This window comes from Erythrolamprus reginae, chromosome 5, assembly GCF_031021105.1.
Source record: "Erythrolamprus reginae isolate rEryReg1 chromosome 5, rEryReg1.hap1, whole genome shotgun sequence".
NCBI lineage: Eukaryota > Metazoa > Chordata > Lepidosauria > Squamata > Dipsadidae > Erythrolamprus > Erythrolamprus reginae.
Window position 1 is genome coordinate 60,693,023 of NC_091954.1, and position 20,066 is coordinate 60,713,088.

Below are 20,066 nucleotides of genomic sequence, written 5' to 3' on the forward strand. Positions count from 1 at the left end.
TTAAGGGAACACTTAAACAACACAATATAACTCCAAGTAATTCAAACTTCTGTGAAATCAAACTGTCCACAGGAAGCAACACTGATTGACAATCAATTTCACATGCTGTTGTGCACATTCAACTTTGTACAGAACAAAGTATTGAATGAGAATATTACATTCATTCAGATCTAGGATGTGTTATTTGAGTGTTCCATTTATTTTTTTGAGCAGTACAGTATATTTACATCATCCGAAGTCATATTTTGTGAGATGAATGTTTAAATAAAATGGGAGTGGTTACATAAATAAAATAGGTGTTTCATTCTATACATTGACTCTTCATTTGGTGATTGCCTCAGTTAGCAGCCATTTGCAGATATGGCAATTACTTATGACCATTTTTTTATGACTGACAATGCATGCCAGAGGGCGAACAACACTGACATAGTTTTATCTGACTGAGGCAGCAGTAACCAATGATGTTCACACCAATTTTCTCTGTGACATGTTCAATTAGCTGCATTTTCACTTAATGGCTGGGTCATTGGAACAGAACTTCATTAAACTGTATTTTCTTACTATTTTTTTTAAACTTACATTGTGTGTGTGCGTATGTGTGTGTGTTTGTGTGTGTGTTAGTATTGAGAAAAATTGGCATATGGTGAATAGTTATATCTATAGTTGATCTACCATTCTAATGTAGAATGGTACATCTCATTCCACAGACTATGGAGTTCTTTGGAAAATTGGATGTGCTGAATAGGGACAGTCAAGCTAGGCTAGAGAAAAGTAACGAAGTGCAGACAGGCTTTTTCTAAAAATAATTCCTAATTATTCAGCCTCTTTAAATAGAACTTCAGGCAATGCTATGCTGTATTAAGGAGGAACATAATTACTTATGCACAGATGCATACAAAAGTTTAGACACCAGTCAAATTACATGTTTCAATGAGTCTCTGATATAAAGAAATGAACACAGTCTCTACATTGTATAGATATAATATTTTCCTGAAAATCTTAATGCATTTGTGCTATCTACACTAGTTATTTCTGCCAAAAGAGGTGTTACAAAGCATTGACTGGAAAGTTTTCTGCATCTACTATTTTCACTGTTTTCTCATTTTGAATCTGTAAACAATTGCACATAAATAGTAAGCACGTATCCAAATGTACAGAAATATGATACTTTTAACTTTGTAGCATATAGAGATTGTGTTAGCTTCAGTTCATTCAACTGAATCATACCATTTGAGCAGAAATAACTTTTGCGTGTAACAGTATCTCTGATTGTCTTATTTCCTTAAAATTAATGATGGATAAAAAAATTACTTTATTTATCTAAAAAGACTTTTGTGAATTTATAATCTAGTAGCCAGATATCTTGTTGGATTTAAATACAAACATGCTTTTTTCTCATGGTTTATTAATTGTGTTACATTTTCTAAAAATCTGCATCCATCAAGAAAATGCTGGACTGCAGAGGATTTATTAAATAATACCATCAACTGTTTCAAAGAGAGACAAAATGCTACCAAAAAGAAAAGTGAGTGACATTTCAAAGTATTTTAAAAAGAAAATATTTCGAGCTATTTTGCTCTCATCAGCTAGCCATACCCTTACCCTTTATATGTGTGTGTGTGTGTGTGTGTGTATAACCATAAGGTCTACGAACTTGAAACTTGGCACATATGTTCCTCTTGGCTTCTAGGTGCTTAGTAAGAAAGCATTTTTTGAAATAACCATCAGATGATTAGTATTTCTTATATTATTGTTAACATGCTCTGATGCTAAAGAGTTAGATGTTCTACTTCCCCTCCCCACCTGAAAAGACCTATGTTCCAACTGCCAGCTGGATGTGGGTGTGGCCAGCACCTGACTCATCTAGCATGCGGGCTGAAAGGTTAGACATTTCATACCCCATCCTCACCTGAAAAGAACTCTGTTCCAACAGAGGGAGGGAGGGAAAGAAGGAAGGGGAGAGAAAGAGAGGGAAGGAGGGAGGGAGAGGGAAGGTAGGGAAAGAGAAGGAGAGGGAAGGAAGGAGGTGGAAAGAGATGGAGGGGGAGAGGAAGGAAGGAAGGAAGGAAGGAAAATATAAGGCAATTGGCAATTGGAACAGAGTTAGAATATTTGCAAGCTTCAACCATCAATTTATCAAGTCCGATCACATAGTTTCGTAATGAAGAACAGTTATCCACCTACTAATATATAATAATTTTAAAATGGCAAGTCCATTGAAAATTTAGTATCCTTGTTTTAAATTGTTATTTTTTTATTCATATCCTAGTTTGAGTAAAAGTGAAGTTTCCATCATATTCCATTGTAAACAATAATGAGATAGTAGAATCATGATTCATTGACAGTGATATTCAGTGGCAGTGTGTGTTTATTAATCCAAGGTAATCCAAGACTAAATAAACTAGCCACATAATTACATTTTTAAAATAGTAGTAAAATACTCTCAATTTAAGATCATTTTAAGAAAAATGCAGTCATCTAGAATTATTTCAAAAATACCGAAAAACACTGATGTCAAAAAAGTTTATAGTCATTTGACAATGTGCAATATGCACCGAACAAAATGTTGCACTGGTTTGGCTTTTTGTTTGTTTGTTTCAATTTGTATTGATTGGCCAGATGCCATTTTGATTATTTTGTATTCTATTGTGCTTCCATTCTGTTTTCTGTTTGATATGGGACACAATCATTATCAGGCAGCAATCCAACAAGCAAACAATTTTTCCCCAGTTGCATATTCAGTCTAGTACAACATGCATTCATGTGAATGGATATGGTAGGATTAAAAACAAACTTGATTAAATTACAAGGTGGAAAAATGTTAATCTGTGACTATTAAATTAAGTATTAATATTCTATATATTTAACAAATTAAAATTGCTTTAGGATGAATGTTCATAATGCCACTGGCCAAATTTCAGCATTACCGTGGAAGAATTCACAGGCCATGTTCAGAAAATTGTTGTGAAATAATAACACTTGCCTTTTGATTCCTATATTTGACTTGTGCTTTTTTCTTTCTACTGAAGTATAAATGATTTCAGTTCTTATCTCTAAATATACGTCGCCTCCCAACGTCTTAACCAATCAAAAATACATCAGCGGTTTCTTAAAATTGAGGTTCCCTAATAAATACTCCTGCCTTTCCATCTTTTCTAACACTTTGGAATCATTTTCACAGCACGACTTTGTCAGCCTTCCATAATTGTACCGCTGAACAACTTCTTTGTTTCACAGAATTGTATATCTCAAATGAAACAAGTTTAAGAAAATTTTGAAATATTCAGTGTAACATTTATGAGAAAGCAACAAAGAATACTAAAAACCTTTTGGTATGTCATCTGATATGAATGTGAAAGTGCTTTGGGTAAATAAGCGATGGAAATTCTCCATAATGGGTTAAGATAGCATCCAGGAATGGGTTAACTTTTGCCTTCACTGATTGGACCGAGTCTTTCAGAGCTGAAAATCCTCCTCTGTTGCTAGGACTTCCACAAAGAATGAAGTAAGACTCAACATGCCATGCTCCAATGTCATTCCATACAAAGGTTCTGACCAAACATGTCACAGGGAGGGGCTGGATGCTATCTTAACCCTACGAGAAGAAACGTATCAGTTAAGACTAACATTCTTTTTCTATAGTGGGTTGAGGAAGCCCTAGCAACAGAGGAGGTTTTCAGCTCTTAAAGACTCGGTCCAATCAGATGAAGGCAAGAGTTAACCCATTCCTGGATGCTATCTCAATCTTCTGGGAAGAAACATATCTGCTAAGACCAACTTTCAAAAAAATGCTGGAGTCTGCAGGCAAAACAAGAATTGTTTGGACTGGAAGAATAGAGGTACTGATTTATTTCCCAGGTGCTATTTGGGTCGCTGACAATATGGTTCAGAAATCCATGTCCTTAGTTTGCTCCTCTGCAGCAAACCATTTGCAGGCTTTCTTGTGCATCATTTTTACAAGAGGCTTCCTTCTGGGATGGCAGCTCTGCAGACCAATTTGATGCAGCATGTGGCATATGCTTCCCCACGCCGTCCTTTCTTTCTCTTAGCCTCATCGACAAGGGAGGAAGAAGGCCAAGCTTGAGGAATGCACTCCTCCCCCCCAAAATCTGCCCCATCATTCTCTCCCAGCAATCTTTGCTGGTGGCAACAGCAAATGTATCAGGGGGAATGCTGTTGCTGCGCAAATGCAACTGCAGGGATGCTTTGCTCCCAAAATAAGGCTTGTCCACTGCCATGACAGGATGACAGGGAGCCATGCAGAGGGCTCAAAGAGCCATATACAGCTCTGAAGCCACAGGTTGCCAACCCCTGGCCTAGATGAGCCACTATAGTTTTCTTGTCACAATGATTTAGTTGCTCTATCCACTCATTTTCCCCCCAAATCATCAATAATGGCTTAATAAATAGATAGATAGATAGATAGATAGATAGATAGATAGATAGATAGATAGATAGGTAGGTAGGTAGGTAGGTAGGTAGGTAGGTAGGTAGGTAGGTAGATAGATAGTCAATTAGATGCCAACAAGGAAAGGGGTTTTTGTGGGGGGAATATGGTGAGGTTGTTTCTTTTGACTGTAATCTAGGAGCCAGCCAATCTAGATTTGTGTAGGTACTAAACAGTAGTGGGTTCCAAATTCCATTGCTACCAGTTTGCATGCACACTCACACATGCATGTGACACTTCTCCATATGCACAGAAGTGTCCCAGGTGGGTGAGTGGAACCACCTGCCACCAGCGCTACCAGTTTTCAGAACCAGGCCAAACCGGGAGCAATCCATCACTGGTACTAGATATGGATTAATGAGAAGCTGTTTTGAGAAACTATTGGGGACCGTAATTAGAGTTATAAATTATCCTAGGAGTAGTTACATGGTATAGTTGGTATTATTACGGTATTATTTGGTATTATTATGATATTATTCTAGAGACATTAAGTTACTTAGCCATTAGTCATCAGGGTGAATTTGGGCAGGTTTGTTATTTTTTGAGGTCCTAAAAATTATTATTTATTTATATTTCAAATTTCTGAACCACCCATCACCCTCAAAGGTAAGTCTAGTGGATTGATTGATTGAATTACTTATTAAATGATTACTGAAATACTTCCTTTTACATGTTCCAGATAACTCCTTTTAACTAAATGTTTTGTTTATAACTCCTTTTAACTAAATGTTTTGTTTATTCCTAGTAACATTACAGTGTGTGTTTTTCTTCTCTCAGGTCTAAAATGGTTACCAGCAAAGATCCAGACATAGTCCACATGGAGGCAAAAACACTGGATGGCCGTAAGTGCTGTAACTATCTTTTTGTCTTTTTATCAGAATATAATTATGTAGTCTACCAGCGTTCATCTGAACATAGGATTGCATTAGGGAAATCCAATGGATGCTTTTCTGATTATTCTCAGTCTGGTCATGCAATAAACATTTTCTAATAAATAAAAATTCAATATAACATTCTGAGATGCAAAGTAATATTTACATTGGTGGGAAAGATTTGCAATTTGTGAAAAACTACATAAAGGCATAAAATGAAATATACATAATTCATAACAATATATTTTCTAGTGAGCTTCATTTTATTTGTTAAAAGGTAAAATCGTCAAGGTTTTGACTCTTGCTTTATCTGTGACAAACTTGTTCTTAACTTTGATTACATGTAATGAATGGGGGTAATATTGTATTTATTCTCATCTTCGATTTACTATGATTTAGGAAACATTTTTAAAAAGATAAATTGTTTGCTTTCATTCAAAAATCTTCCACTTTGACCATTTTATCTAAAGTCTATGATTGCCCTAATAGCTTAATTATTGTATTTATACTATATAGGGAAATAAGACTTCCTGCTCATTTTCTATATATATTGTTCAGATATTAATTATTCTGATGTTTTGTTTTTAATAGTTTGTGGATAGCTTTTGTTAAAAGCATATCTCTCACAAACAGTATTGTCAGTAACGGGCAGCCAAAATATTTACTGCCACACTGTGGATATGGCTTAATGGTCATGTAACTGGGTAGGAGTGGCTTGCTGGCCATGTGATCAGATGGGAGTGGCTTGAACGATCATCATCGTTCAAGTGAACTGTTAAGTCCTCGACTTACAACCTTACTAGTATCACTCGCTGGGATGACAATTTGCTTCGCGTTTCCCGCAGTCTCCTTCCTGGGTTGCCCCCCAGCCTCAGGTTGGGTAGCTAGGTGAACGAGTGCTGCCAGAAGCATAAATGCTGCCAACACCGCTTCCACCCACGCCTTCTGCTTGCACCTCAGGCGGGAGGTGGCCGCGTGAAGCTCGAGGGGAGCCGAGCAGGAGAGAGGCCAGGAAAGAGGAAAAAGTAAGGAGTACAGATGTAACAGCAGCAGCAGCAGGGGAAAAAAGGAGAGCCAAGCCAAGACCAGTAATCCAGGAAGTGACAGCCACTGATCAGCTGGAGTGGCACACCATCTTCATTTCCACTGGTGGAACTTCATTCCATCCCGTCTTGCCTGCTGCCCATCCCTGAGTACTGTTTCATTGAATTTCTAAAGCAGAGCTTCATAGTTATTATAATATAGAGGAGTGGAATGGAATGGAATAGAATAGAATAGAATAGAATAGAATAGAATATCAGAGTTGGAAGGGACCTTGGAGGTCCAACTCTCTGTTTCGGCAGAAAACCCTTCACCACTTCAGACAAATGGTTATTCAACATCTTCTTAAAAAGTTCCAGTGTTGGAGCATTCACAACTTCTGGAGACAAGCTGTTCCACTGATTAATTGTTCTAGCTATCAGGAAATTTCTCCTTAGTTCTAAGTTGCTTCTCTCCTTGACTAATTTCCACCCATTGCTTCTTGTTTTACCCTCAGGTGCTTTGGAGAATAGCTTCGCTCCCTCTCGTTTGTGGCAGCCCCTGAAATATGCTATCATATCTCCCCTAGTCCTTCTTTTCATTTAACTAGACATATACAGCTCCTGCAACCATTCTTCATATTTGTTAGCCTCCAGCTCTCTAATCATCTTTGTTGCTCTTCTCTGTACTCTTTCTAGAGTCTCCACATCCCTTTTACATCATGGTGATCGAAACTGAATGCAGTATTCCAAGTGTGCCCTTACCAAGGCATTATAAATGGTATTGATACTTCACATAATCTTGATTCTATCCTTTTGTTAATACAGCCAAGAACTGTGTTGGCTCTTTTGGCAGCTGCTGCACACTGCTGTCTCACATTTAGATGGTTGTCCACTAGGACTCCAAGATACCTCTCATAGTTAATACTATTGAGAAATGTACCACATATACTGTACAATCTATCCCTTCATCCACTTCATTGCCAAAGATGTTGAAGAGTACTGGACCTAAAACAGAGCCTTGGGGTTCCACTGCATTCTTCTCTCTATGTAGATGCAGTTCCATTGAACATTTCACATTGAGTGTGGTTGGTCAGCCAGTTACAAATGCATCTGATGGTGATGCTATCTAATCCACATTTTACTACATTATCTAGTAGTAAGATTATACTCTACTTTATCAAATGCCTTACTGAAGTCTCAATAAATTATATCGACAATATTCCTTTGGTGCGCTAATTTTGCCACTTTGTCAAAGAATGCAATAAAATTAGTTTGACATGATCTGTTTTTGACAAACCCATGTTGGCTTTTGGTTATTATTTGTTTGTTTCTAGGTGTTTGCTAATTCGTTATTTTTTTCCAGAATCTTCCCTAGAGTTTAGGTCAGTCTGATAGGTCTGTAATTTCTTGGATCTATTTTTTTTCCTTTTTTGAAGATGGGAATTTCATCAGCTCTTTTTCAGTCCTCTGGAAGTTCCCCGGTGCTCCAGGATCTTTGAAAGATACAGTTCAGTGGTTCTGATACCTTCTATAATTTCATCTCTGTTAGTGAGAATAAGTCCATTATGGCTGATCCTCTTGTTTTTTCTCTGCATTTTTGGGAAACAAAGTTGTCTGCTAGGTTTGTTAGGAGCCTTTTGGATCTTCCACTTGGTGCAGAGTTTGTCTCCCAGTTAATGTAAGGGCAGTTAAAATTTCAACATGCTTCCTACATACCGTATATATTCAAGTCTAAGCCAAGTTTTTCAGCACAAAAAATGTGCTAAAAAAATCTGACCTCATCTTATACTCGAGTCACTGAGAGCGCTTGGATGCTGCGATGGCCCGAGAGCCAGCAGGGACATTTCAGTTATATGCAACTCCTTAGGGAGCGCACACAGGTGAAGAGATACCACTGTGGAGCAGAGAGCGAGCGCTCCCTGCTCCATAGTGGACAAAGTTGAGAGAAAGAGGTTGCAGGTAAAATATGTGACCATGCCTTTCAAAATAGGGTACCAGTCAGTAAGACAGTGAACCAGGCAATCAGCTTCATAAACATATTTCAGTTATTCTAAGAGTTAGAAGCAAAATTGCACTGTGTTGCATTAAATAACCATTGAAGGATATTAACGTGTCCAGACCAAGATGGATTGTCATATTTCTATAATTTTGATATACAAATTCACTTTGCATCCTAGAAACTCTGGAATAATATAGAATATGTCATATTTTGATAAAGAAAGGATACCACAGTTCTTCTAGGATCTTCCTGATGAATATAATAAAATCCGAATAATATTGGCATGCCCACCAGTGGTATGCCCATAGTAAAAGAATGCAGGGTCTTCTTTAACATCAAACAACAAGGTTACAGGTGATGGGTGACTGTATTCTTCATGCATCTTTCAGTAGAAGGTGACTACTCATATTTCCTGCCTTATTGTAGTCTGGTATTTTTGTTTGATAGGAAGCCTTATTGAAATGAATATGTTTGCAGGCTCTGCTACAATTTTCCATGTTCTAACTATATAATGCTAATTTCCTTTTCAAGAAATTGAAAAGGTTGGGCATTTCAGTAAACCAAATGTTTTCTCAGTTTAGCCTTTCCATGCACACCAGGGCTGGCAAACTCGTGGCCTGCAGGCGGATGTGTCATCTTCTGGCCACGCCCACACCTGGCTTAGAAAGGGCAGAAGTCATGATACATCATGTTATGACATGAGTTTGACACCCTTGATCTATATTAACCTTATCAATGAAACAATCCATATCTACTTTTGTAACCAGGATGCTGTATGTTTTCAGTGTTGCTGTAACAATCAAAGTAGCAGCTGCTGCTGGAGGTGTGCATGCTGGCAGTCATGAACTTAACATCCCAATTATTAGCGGGAGAGAGAACATCTGTGCTAGAGAAGGAATAAATTAATTTCAGATCTCAGTAATGAAATGTATTAATTGGCATCAATTAACTGTAAGTGATTAGATGCTTCCTTTGGTACTGGATAAATAAAGTGTCCACAGAGGTTATGGTAACTATCAAAATAATAATTGTTGCTCTGTGGCTTCCCACTAAACCCAACTTAAAGAAAAAAACAGTTATTGTAATGAAGTTCGGAACATATTTCCAAAATTTATATCATTGTTCTGAACTTTTCCTGTGGTTCTGCTCATGTGACATCCTTTTAGAACTCTGAAGTCTTAAGAAAGCAATTATCAGCTTGCTTCTAATCACACACAAATACAGAAAAAATGTGAAATTACAGTGATGCTGTTATACGGTAGTTCTTTACCTGCATCTTAATTTCTAATTAAATATTATAATGCCATACCATAACATAACATAACATAACACAACACAACACAACACAGCACAACACAACAATATTATATATAATGATGCGGCCAACATTTGATGTATTTTATGGATAAGAACTTTATCAGAACTTACCAGGATATTTATGAACAGAGATACATGGCACATCAGAAGAGTATAATTGTGGAAGGCATAGATTATATTCAGCATATTCCATATCAATGTGATGCAACACACACACACCCATTTAAAAATAGTAACAATTATTGTCATAATATAGAAATAAGTTGTGGAAAAGAATATTTATCCATCATGCTATATTATGCCATGTTCAGTGGAAATCTCTGGCAGGACTGACTTCCTAGGAAACTATGAGCTTTCTCTATGTCCAAAACAACCTAAAATTTGTAGTTAAGAAGGATGCTTGTCCTTAAGAGAGTTTTCATCTTGATTGAAAGAAAACATGGCAGTGGAGAGTCTTGTTCTTCATATAACCAGTGTTTTATTGTTTGCCTGAAAAAAATCTAATTTCAAATCTAATTTCCCTTAACTTTTTTCTTAGACAACTCTTTTTTCATTCAAAAATGGAGTGATTGCTGTCAACACATAGCGTTCAGAAAAATTCTTCAATAGTCCATTTATGTGTTACTTGTTCAAAAGATGAAAGTCATTCATATTTCTGTTAACATTAGATATAACTTAGAAGTATTCCAAGTCCTAGGAGCTATATCTCTGTTAAAAAAGGAAAGACACTGACGAGGTCATGAAGTTCAATTTCTAATATTTTTTGCAACTTTATTCTCTGACTCTTGGTCTGTGTTTTTCGATTCTTTCTTGCTCCTATGAGACAGCATGAAGATTCACATAGACTCAAGGAGCCAATATTCACTAGAAAAAGCACAAATCCCATTCAGAATGGATTTAGGTCTTCATGCTGTGTTATAGGCCCATTTAGATCTTAGCTTAGTCTATTGACCCTGGCCAAATCTCTAGAGATGGCTCAAGGAAAAAGGAAATGATACAAAATACACAGCATAAATTGCTGAAGTAGAATTTTCCCTTTCTGATGACTTAATTTTGAGGAAAATGAGATAGTTTTCGCCTGAAAAGAATATATTTAGAATATATTTATATTTAGGCTCCAATACCGGGATTGGGCGGCGGAGGGGACCCAGCGGCGGTGGGTAGCCCCCAGCGCAGTGGTGGGGGAGGAAGCGAAACTCATGGATGGGCCCAGAGCAGCCACCGCTGCTGCCGCCTACTCTGCCCCATGCTTCGGCCACACCGGGGCCGAGTAGGCCGAGTAGGCCGAGGCTGGGCCGTCATCCCCGGCTCCAAGGGGCAGCCCCAGTGCAGTGGCGGGGGAGGAGGCGAAGCTCATGGATAGGCCTGGAGCAGCCGCGTACTCCGCCCCATGCTTCGGCTGCACCAGGTCCGTTGCTCCTGGCTCCAAGGGGCATCCCCAGCGTGGTGGCAGGGGAGGAGATGAAGCCGGCTGCCCAGGGAAACGGCACGTTTGAAAAGCGCACCACTTCCCTGGGAGCAGGCCTTGACGTCAGGTCAAAGCCCCGCAGAGCTGCCACCGCTGCCTCCCCCCTTCCACCCCAGCACAGGCTGAGCCTCTATTACTTAGGGTAGGGACAGAAGTGCCTGATGTGCACCGCCATCTTTTCCCGAACGGGTGCGGCCAAAGTGGAATGGGGAGCGTGCAGTTTTTCAAAGGAAGAAAAACCTTGTCGCTCCCCACCTCCAACTCCGATCCCCGGCTCGGCTGGTCAGCCTTGGAAAAGGCTGCGCGGGGGGTTATTTTTGTGTGCGCGCCCACATGAGTTTTCGGAGAGGGGCGGCATATAAATCCAATAAATCTAATCTAATCTAATGGGCGCACACCGTAGAGGGAACATTGACTGTAAGTTGAGGACTTCCCATAAAAGATTATGAACGTTCACAGCTGAAATCATGTTATATTTATGTGTGTTTCTTTGTGTGCTTTCAGATGCACAGTACATCATCTGTAGGATGCAGAACTGCTCTGAAGCTGTAAGAAGCAAGCCTTTCCCTGGATACATTGATTCCGATTCTCTCATTGTCCAAGATGATTATGTATTTGTTCAGGTCTGAAACAGTTTTTTTTCTCCTTTCTATTGATTGCAAATCATTTTCCCCTTTATTTTTCAATGTTAAACTCCTTTCCCTAACAGATGCAACAAGATGAGAACAAGCTCATTCAGGACATCACCAAGTTGTTATTCCCGTTGGGATGCTAATTGTTTCTTTCTGCATTTGGTTCAAGTTCTTTGTTAACACAAGGATCATGAGGGGTATGGTCTGACAAATGTTCAAAGTGCATGGAAATGATCTCTCTTGTCAGTCAGCTCTCCACATTGTCTATTCCAAAAATGTTCTCACATTTCAGCAGGTTTTTAAGTTTGCATACCAGAGTTCCAATATCACCATTACAACAGACCAATCCAGGTTTTTTTTTATTATTAGTTTGAAATGGAGTGAGCTAGAGCCTCTCTTTAGAGATCGAATGGAGATGTAGAAAGGAAAGGGAAGAGGAATGCGTGAGAGAAGACTAATCAGGCATGATTGTCATGCGTAGGCTCCTATTATTGCGTAAAAAAGAAGAAAATGAGTTATATTCAGCTGAGCTATGTTCCAGGTGGAAGCCAGAGAATATATCTGAATAGTTTTAAGTTTCATTATCTTCCTGCTGCTATCCCCATCATAACAAGAAGGAGGAAATAAAGTGCTGGCAAAGTGGAGATGAGCTCTAAATTATCTGTCTTTCAAGTATTTCTTGAGGCTTGAGTTCCTGGCTTGCATCAGCATATACACTCTAGCCTCTAAGTTTTCTGAGTACTGTATATCTTTTCTTCCAAATAGAATGTATATCAACTCCTCTGAGGTTAGAACAATACACTGCCTTGTTTCTTTTGTTTGTAGAACAAGTATGGTAAATTCTTCTACCATGAAAAATATGGGGGAAATACTTTATTGGTGATTTCATTCATTGTTACACACATCTATAATTAATAATGAACCAAGCCTTAGTTTACACATATTCATAGTTTTGACTTCTTATTCTTTTGTTTATCCATGTGTAAGAGAGAGACATGCATAGTGTATATGTTTAAGGGCTAAGATTAAGTCACCTACTTGCGTATTTGTTCCCAATTATCATTCATTATAGAAAAATGTTGCATGTGGCTTCTTCATTCTTCTCCTGTAGAAGCATCTTGATCAAATGGTGATAGTGTAGCTGTTTCACAACCTTGATAGAAGGGCCTGTTGATTGTATACTAGTGCTGACTTCCAACTGCTTGTGTCCTACTCCTATTGCTATGAATGCGCTGTTGGCAATGCTGGCACCCAGCAGCATGATTGAGAAATCCCCCCAATGGGATTATGAAAGAACTGCAGAAGCTGGCATGAGTAATGTAAAGCAGACAAAGTGATTCTCTACATTACCAGTTGAAGAAATCATTCTGAGGAAGAAAATCAATTACCATGAGGAAGCCACGTGGAACCTCACAGCTGGACAAACCCAGAAAGATTAAGGAAGCAAAGAAAAAGAGACATGAATAGAAGTACAGTTGATTGCTTTTCAAGAAAGAAGGAGACCATAAATCACTATAGGTTCTAAAACCTAAACCCTGATTAAATTGTATAAAGGAAAATCCACAAGTGAAGAGAAGCTGTTATAGCCTCTACATGGTACAAAGTTAAATTCTGCCAATTTGAAGGAATATTAGCTATTTATCACAGTTTTGGGGTAAAAGTCCCCAAATTTGTCAAAACTGTTAACCAAAATGTACAGGTCACTGCAAATGATCTGTTGAAAAGGCTAACTCACATTGGAATAGACTCACAATATAGTACAGTGATCCCCCGATCATTGCGAGGGTTCTGTTCCAGGACCCCCCCCAACGAGCGGGTTTTCGCGAAGTAGCGCAGCGGAAGTAAAAACACCATCTGTGCATGCGCAGATGGTGTTTTTACTTCCGCGGCGCTAGTGAGGAGCCGAAGATTGGTGTTCCTGGGAAGGGGACTCATTGGAAAGCTGCGCGGCTGTTTTAAAACGTCGCCGCCGGCATGGGGGGCTTCCTAGCAGCTTGGGGGGCTTCCTAGCAGTTTGGGGGGCTGCTAGGAAGCCGCCCATGCCGGCGGCAATGTTTTAAAACAGCCGCGCCGCTTTCCAATGAGTCCCGAAGACAAACGTCAAACTTCCGCGTTTGTCTTCGGGACTCATTGGAAAGCGGCGTGGCTGTTTTAAAACGTCGCCGCCGGCATGGGCGGCTTGCCAGCACCCCCCGGACCCCCAACCCGGGTTTAGGGGGCTGCTAGGAAGCCGCCCATGCCGGCGGCGACATTTTAAAACAGCCGCGCCGCTTTCCAATGAGTCCTGAAGACAAACGTCAAACTTCCGCGTTTGTCTTCGGGACTCATTGGAAAGCGGCGCGGCTGTTTTAAAACGTCGCCGCCGGCATGGGCGGCTTGCCAGCACCCCCCGGACCCCCAACCCGGGTTTGGGGGGCTGCTAGGAAGCCGCCCATGCCGGCGGCGATGTTTTAAAACAGCCGCGCAGCTTTCCAATGAGTCCCGAAGACAAACGCGGAAGTTTGACGTTTGTCTTCGGGACTCATTGGAAAGCCGCGCGGCTGTTTTAAAACGTCGCCGCCGGCATGGGCAGCTTGCCAGCACCCCCCCGAACCCGGGTGGCCGGGCGAGCAGCGAGCGAACGGCGGGTGGCCGGGCGAAGGACGGGCGAGCGGCGAAGGGCGGGCGAGCGGGTGCTGGGGAGGGCTTCTCGCCCTCCCGCCAGCAAGAGGGGGAGCGAACGGCGTGGGCGGGCGAAGGGCGGGCGAGCGGCAGCGAGGAGTTTGCGTGGGCGGTGGGGAAACTCCTCGCTGATGCCTGCCGCTCGCCCTCCCGCCAGCAAGAGGGGGAAGACCCAGGGAAGCCGCCCAGCAGCTGATCTGCCCGGCGCCATCTACGCATGCGTGCTCATAGAAAAAAAGGGCACGCATGCGCAGATGGTGTTTTGACTTCCGGGTTGAAAAATCGCAAATTAGCCTGTTCGCAATGGTCGGGAACGCAATAACCGGGGGATCACTGTATTACTTATGCAACAATAATCAACATGGGGGGATTCTCAGAAGACCTTTTCTCCTCAATCCAAAATTATCATCTAAAATATGCAAACAAAAACTTGCTAATAAGCCTGAAATGTTTTGGAAAAAAGTGTTTTGGACTGTTCAGACAAAAATTGACACATTTGTCTATAATCGCATAGATAAATTGTGGGGGGAAAGGGTGAAAATATGATGGAACCATTAAGTACAGGATGGGCTGCATTATTATTTGGAATTGTGTGATAGTAGTAACATAGGACATAATACAGTGGTACCTCAAGATACGAACCCCTCGTCTTACGAACAACTCGTGATACGAACCCGGGGTTCAGAAAATTTTTGCCTCTTCTTACGCAGCCGGCCTTGGGGGCATCCCATCCCCCCCCCCGAACCCCGAACCCGGGTTCGGGGGGGTGCTGGGAAGCCCCCCAGGCCGGCTGTCACCTTTTAAAACAGCCGTGCGGCTTCCCAGCAGTCGCCGAAAGCCGTTTTTTTGCGGGGGGGGGGGTTTGGTTGCACGGATTAATTGACTTTACATTGTTTCCTATCGGAAACAATGTTTCGTCTTACGAACCTTTCGTCTTACGAACCTCCTCCGTGCACCAATTAAGTTTGTATCATGAGGTATTACTGTATATATGAAAGGAAGAATGAATTCAACTATGTGTTTTCATATCCTAGAACTAATGTCCCACATAGTCAAGGAAGAAATTGAAACAGTTGGACAGTTATCAGTAACAGAAATAAAGATTTTGGTATGCCCTTCAGAGCCTCCCAATTTCAGTATATCAGAAATTGAAAAAAATTCAAACATGCAATATTTGTAAGGAGGTATAGAATACCTCCTTGCAAATATAAGAGAGTGAAAGAGCCAGTTTGGTGTAATGGTTAAGCCAATAGGTTAGGAATCAGAAGACATGAGCTCTAATATTTCCTAATATTTCTTTGGCACAAAACCAATTGGGTGACCTCAAGCCAACCTCTTTATCTCAGCCCTAGGAATAAAGAAATAGCAACCATTTCCAAAATCTTGCGGGGATATGTTGTCCAGACAGTCACTAGTCAACATTGACTGGAAGGAAGGAAGGAAGGAAGGAAGGAAGGAAGGAAGGAAGGAAGGAAGGAAGGAAGGAAGGAAGGAAGGAAGGAAGGAAGGAAGGAAGGAAAAAGACATGAGGGAGAATCTAAACTTCTACACTTTTGTTATTTTCTTATTTTAATTCAGTAAGCAACAGCACAAAAATTATACTGTACATACCTACAGGTCAGCCTCTGTTCATAAGATGTATTGAAATGTGGAATTTGAGCAGAAGTGGTAAACCTTTCCAAGCTTGTGCTATTTCTGCATGTGTATCTTGCTACTCCAGCAATTTAGAGAAAATATTTTTGGAGCACCATTTTGCATTAACTGAACTTGCTCTTAATTACATTCTTAACATATTTTAACACACACACACACACACACACACACACACACACATATATATATGTGTGTGTGTCACATGTTTAAGCTGAATTTGAAAATTAAGGGAGACTAGGATAGATCTATTTCGGCCTTATTTTGGCCTCATCAGCTAGCCATACCCACTGGGACTTGAACCTGCAACCTTTGCCTTGTAAGGCAGAGAATTATCTTCTAGGCTACAGTATCCAATCCCTTTAGCTCTGTACCAGGGAAGGGTTACATTTTGTGTCGAATCACCCTGGTATATTGAAGGAACATCACAGCTCCTTTTTTGCCTCTCGGCCCAACCCAGGGCCATTTCCAAGGCAGTTAATTTTATTGATAGCCGACAATTCTATCTGTATGTGTCACATGTTTAAGCTGAATTTGAAAATTAAGGGAGACTAGGATAGATCTATTTCGGCCATATATATATATATATATATATACAGTGGTACCTTAAGATACGAACTTAATTGGTGCCGGGGGGAGGTTCGTAAGACGAAAGGTTCGTAAGACGAAACATTGTTTCCCATAGGAAACAATGTAAAGTCAATTAATCCGTGCAACCAAAAAACCCCCGCAAAAAAACGGCTTTCCGCGACTGCTGGGAAGCGGCGCGGCTCTTTTAAAAGGTGACAGCCGGCCTGGGGGGCTTGCCAGCACAGGGTTCGGGGGTGCTGGGAAGCCCCCCAGGCCGGCTGTCATCTTTTAAAAGAGCCGCGCCGCTTCCCAGCTGTCTCCTGAAGGCGGAAGTTCGGCTTTGGTGTTTGGCGTTCGGAGACAGCTGGGAACCCAGCGGTCTCCCGAACGCCGAAACCGGAAGGGGCAAGGTGGGGGGGGGGGAGAACGGGAGGCTCAGCATTCCGTCAGTCGCAGCGCTGGCTGTCAACTTTTCTTTTTAGCAATGGGGAGGCAACTCAGCTCCTGCCCAGTTTTAAAAAGAAAAGTTGACAGCCAGCGCTGCGGCTGACGGAATGCTGAGCTTCCCGTTCTCTCTCCGCCCCCTCGCCCCTTCGCCCCCCTGTGTTCCTAGGAGAAGTGCTGGTGAGGAGCAGAAGGTCTGTCTTGCCTCAATCCCCAGCACTTCTCCTAGGAACACAGGGAGGCGAAGGGGCGAGGGGGGGGGAGAGAGAACGGGAGGCTCAGGAAGGGAGCTCGGGAAGGAGCCCACGGTCAGTCGGCTGCGGGCGGGAGGAAGGCGATTGTTCCGCTGCCGCCAGCATGGCCTGGCTGGCAGCGGAAGATGTAACGGAGCCCACGGGGGATTCGCCTTCCTCCCACCCACAGCCGACTGATCGTGGGCTCCTTCGCAACTTCGGAGAGCTTCCAGGGCATGAAAGCTCACGAAAACCAGGAAGCTCTCCGAGGTTGCGAAGGAGCCCACGATCAGTCAACTGCGGGCGGGAGGAAAGCGAATGCCACGGGGCTGGGCTCGGCTCGGCTCCCCCCCTCGGCTCCCCCCCTTACCAGCCCCGCCGCGGAAGGCTCCATTCTGTTCCCTGCCGGCCCGATTGAGCGGCCAGTGGTCTCCATTCAGGGAACAGAATGGAGCCTTCCGCGGCGGGGCTGGTAAGGGGGGGAGCCGACGGGGGAGCCGAGCCCAGCCCCGTGGCATTCGCTTTCCTCCCGCCCGCAGTTGACTGATCGTGGGCTCCTTCGCAACCTCGGAGAGCTTCCTGGTTTTCGTGAGCTTTCATGCCCTGGAAGCTCTCCGAAGTTGCGAAGGAGCCCACGATCAGTCTCGGCTGCGGGCGGGAGGAAAGCGAATGTCACGGGGTTGGGCTCGGGAAGGGGCAGCGAAGTCGGTGCCGAGGCACCCTAAGCCCACCGGTGACCGCCAAAGGGTTGGCGAAGGGAGGGTGCTGCGGCGACCCGACCAAGCCTATGGACGCGCCTCCCGCCGCTCTGCCCAATCGCAAAGCCAAAGGAGGCACGGGAGGCGGTGAATGTCATGTCCTCTGGCCAGTCACGGGAGGCAAGGCGGGGAATGTTGGGGGAGTGAAGGAAATTTAAACAGATTACGAAAAGCTCGGTGGTGGATGGCATTCCTTCCAGGAAAATGCCCAGCCCAGCCCCCGTGGAGGCGTTTTTCTAAAAGGAGTGCAATCACCACCACCGAGCTTTTCGTAATCTGTTTAAATTTCCTTCACTCCCCCAACATTCCCCGCCTTGCCTCCCGTGACTGGCCAGAGGACATGACATTCACCGCCTCCCGTGCCTCCTTTGGCTTTGCGATTGGGCAGAGCGGCGGGAGGCGCGTCCAATCGCAAAGCCAAAGGAGGCACGGGAGGCGGTGAATGTCATGTCCTCTGGCCAGTCAAGGGAGGCAAGGCGGGGAATGTTGGGGGAGTGAAGGAAATTTAAACAGATTACGAAAAGCTCGGTGGTGGATGGCATTCCTTCCAGGAAAATGCCCAGCCCAGCCCCCGTGGAGGCGTTTTTCTAAAAGGAGTGCAATCACCACCACCGAGCTTTTCGTAATCTGTTTAAATTTCCTTCACTCCCCCAACATTCCCCGCCTTGCCTCCCATGACTGGCCAGAGGACATGACATTCACCGCCTCCCGTGCCTCCTTTGGCTTTGCGATTGGGCAGAGCGGCGGGAGGCGCGTCCAATCGCAAAGCCAAAGGAGGCACGGGAGGCGATGAATGTCATGTCCTCTGGCCAGTCAAGCGAGGCAAGGCGGGGAATGTTGGGGGGGGAGTGAAGGAAATTTAAACAGATTACGAAAAGCTCGGTGGTGGATGGCATTCCTTCCAGGAAAATGCCCAGCCCAGCCCCCGTGGAGGCGTTTTTCTAAAAGGAGTGCAATCACCACCACCGAGCTTTTCGTAATCTGTTTAAATTTCCTTCACTCCCCCAACATTCCCCGCCTTGCCTCCCGTGACTGGCCAGAGGACATGACATTCACCGCCTCCCGTGCCTCCTTTGGCTTTGCGATTGGGCAGAGCGGCGGGAGGCGCGTCCAATCGCAAAGCCAAAGGAGGCACGGGAGGCGGTGAATGTCATGTCCTCTGGCCAGTCAAGCGAGGCAAGGCGGGGAATGTTGGGGGGGGGAGTGAAGGAAATTTAAACAGATTACGAAAAGCTCGGTGGTGGATGGCATTCTTTCCAGGAAAACGCCTCGGGGGGGGGCGGCTGGGCTGGGCATTTTCCTTGGCGATCTTCCCTTGGCTTCCCTGGCCGCCTAGCGCTGCGATCTTCCGATGTTCCCTTGGCTTCCCTGGCCGCTTCCCTGGCGGCCAGGGAAGCCAGGGAAGATCAGAAGATCGCCAAGGGAAGATTGGAAGATCGCAGCGCCAGGCGGCCAGGGAAGCCAAGGCGGCCAGGGAAGCCAAGCCGGGAGCAGCGGCAATGCTGCTCCGGTTGCCTGGTCCTCTCCTGCCTCCCACGCTGTTGTTCCCCGCTGCGTCAGGCGCCGCCAGCCCCGAGTCAGACGCACCCTCGCTGCCGCGCCCAGCCGCTGCCTGCCCCGTCCTAGCCAGAGCCTGAGCCGGCCCGCTCGGTTGCGCCTCCTCGCCCGCGGCCCGCCCACCCGCCCAGGATGCAGACCTGCTGCCTCTCCCGTGCCCGCCGCCGGCCTGATCCTGCGCCTCCTGCTTTCCCCCCCAGCCAAAAATACAAAGGCGGTCTGCCGCCGCCCGCGGAGCAATGGGAAACTGAAGCTGCTGGCGGTTTCAGACTCCCTTTGCTCCACGCTGCTCCGCCCTGCCTGTCATGCGATGGCAGACCGTCTTTGTGTTTTTCGCTGAGGGGGGGAGCAAGAGGACCTTCCTGACTCCCTCCCCCAGCGTCGGACCTCCTGCCCTCCCTCCCAGCCAAAAACCCAAAGCGGCCTCCTGAACGTT

The 20,066-nt window shown here is 43.9% G+C and overlaps 1 protein-coding gene across 1 annotated transcript in view; it reads left to right on the forward strand.

The window, feature by feature from the left end:
- LOC139167803 (VPS10 domain-containing receptor SorCS1-like) overlaps positions 1-20,066 on the forward strand; it is a 372,414-nt gene that overhangs the window by 230,469 nt on the left and 121,879 nt on the right. The window contains exons 5-6 of the mRNA XM_070752750.1: positions 5,225-5,289; positions 11,630-11,748. Coding sequence (XP_070608851.1) covers positions 5,225-5,289; positions 11,630-11,748 — 184 coding nt within the window. The remainder of the gene's footprint in view (positions 1-5,224; positions 5,290-11,629; positions 11,749-20,066) is intronic.